Source organism: Alosa sapidissima, chromosome 17, assembly GCF_018492685.1.
Source record: "Alosa sapidissima isolate fAloSap1 chromosome 17, fAloSap1.pri, whole genome shotgun sequence".
Taxonomy (NCBI): domain Eukaryota; kingdom Metazoa; phylum Chordata; class Actinopteri; order Clupeiformes; family Clupeidae; genus Alosa; species Alosa sapidissima.
The window spans coordinates 3,252,654-3,254,274 of NC_055973.1; the positions used below are offsets into that span (position 1 = coordinate 3,252,654).

General features: G+C 47.7%; 1 protein-coding gene across 5 annotated transcripts in view; it reads right to left on the minus strand.

Moving 5' to 3' along the window:
* Positions 1 to 1,621, minus strand: part of tmem200ca (transmembrane protein 200C, genome duplicate a) — a 20,744-nt gene continuing 19,123 nt past the window's right edge. For all 5 annotated transcript variants that reach the window (XM_042067406.1, XM_042067405.1, XM_042067407.1 and 2 more), the window contains exon 2: positions 1 to 1,621. This exon is cut by the window's right edge and continues 1,123 nt beyond it. In XM_042067406.1, coding sequence (XP_041923340.1) covers positions 1,081 to 1,621 — 541 coding nt within the window. In that variant the 3' untranslated portion in view covers positions 1 to 1,080.

Consider the following 1,621-nt stretch of genomic DNA (forward strand, 5'->3'; position numbering starts at 1 on the left):
CAGTGTCGTGCCATTCCTTTAATGTATGTGAGTCAATTCCCTTTCAATGCAATGCCTTAGAGCAGCCCCCTAATATGACAGAGTGATGGCTGAGAGACGTTGACAGTAAGTACTGTAACTGATAGGAGAGCACAAACTGGGTATGTTGTTCCTTTTGCGTTGCTGTGAGTTGGATTGGTTGAGCAAGTGTGACTGGAAGAGTCCAAACCATGTACTATAAGCATGTGTCCTGTCAGACCGTACAGCATTGGGTGGGTTACAAAAAACACAGACCCCAAACATAGGGATGATTTGTGAACACCGACTGGATCAAGGATGCCTGATAAGTTGAATTTCACTTAAGAGAAAGAGGGTGTTTGTGCTCATATTTTTTCTCGGATTTACCAAAGATCTCTAAACAAGCAAGGCTAATCTAAAAAAAGTAAGCAAGTCACATACAAGTGTAATAAAAAAAACATACTTTGTCAACAAGTCAATGCAAAACGTATTTCCTCCACAAGCAATCAGAGAAGTCAAATTAAAATATTGCTAGGGTTGAATTAATACCTTTACCAAAAAATCATCTGGTATTCAAAAAGTGCAATGGAACTACAGTATAAAACACATGCTGCAGAGACAGCAACTCTCAAATCATTGACAAGAGAAACAGAGCCACACAAGTGGACAAGCACAAACAGAACTGCACGACTCATAGACTCGTAAATCTAGTGGATACACCTGTGCTATGTAACCGTCAATTTACCTTTTAAACTTTTTTTTTGCTTTGAAACACCTCCAAGAAAAGCAATTCACCAACTGCAACATCAAGGAGAGTCTTTGGGTTCGATTCTGCACTGTACACGTCATTGAACACATCACCGCAATGCATGGTGGGATATTGCGAACAGATTTTGGGAAGGCATTACAAAATTGGATACATACAGTATTAATGGTATTCTAATGGGCAGCCAGAGACTCTTGGTCGGTGATGACACCATAATTGCAAAGATACTGTTATTCACTGAAGGTTCCCATATAGCCTCAGACAGTTCTGACCTTGACCTGACCCTGGCCCTTTCAGATTCAGACACTCTGCTCTCCCTAGTCCAAGCTCTCAATCTCCTCGTCCTCCAGAGTAGCGTCCGACTGGGATATCATCATGAGTTTCTCTTTGTTGGAGTATTGCCTCGTCATGCCGTCTTGGACTTCTTCCGCACTGCCCTCTTCTTCGTCCGAGGGTTGTTCGGTTTGCTCTTTGTCCAGTACCTCCATGGACGTCACCTGACTAAACGGTGCGACCTCAGACGACTCAAAGGACTCCCCTCCCAGGTCCCCAAGTTTAATGTAACCCCCGCCACCATAGCCCTCGAGCCGGGGGCAACTGAGGCGCCGCGAGCGCTCCACCTGCCACTCCTTGGGGCTGGTGGGGCAGATCCCCAGGTCGATAGACCGGGAATAGTCCGACAGGGCGCTCAGGGACAGGTGGGACCCCGTGACCTTGGGGCCCGGCGAGGAGGGGAGCAACTGCACCTGGGAGCCCTCTGGGGAGATGCGGGAGGTCCCCAGGAGGCTGCCGCTGCTCTGGTACACCTCCACCGAGTCCTGGGTCAGCACCGTGTGCGTGTGGCCCGTCTCCACCTTG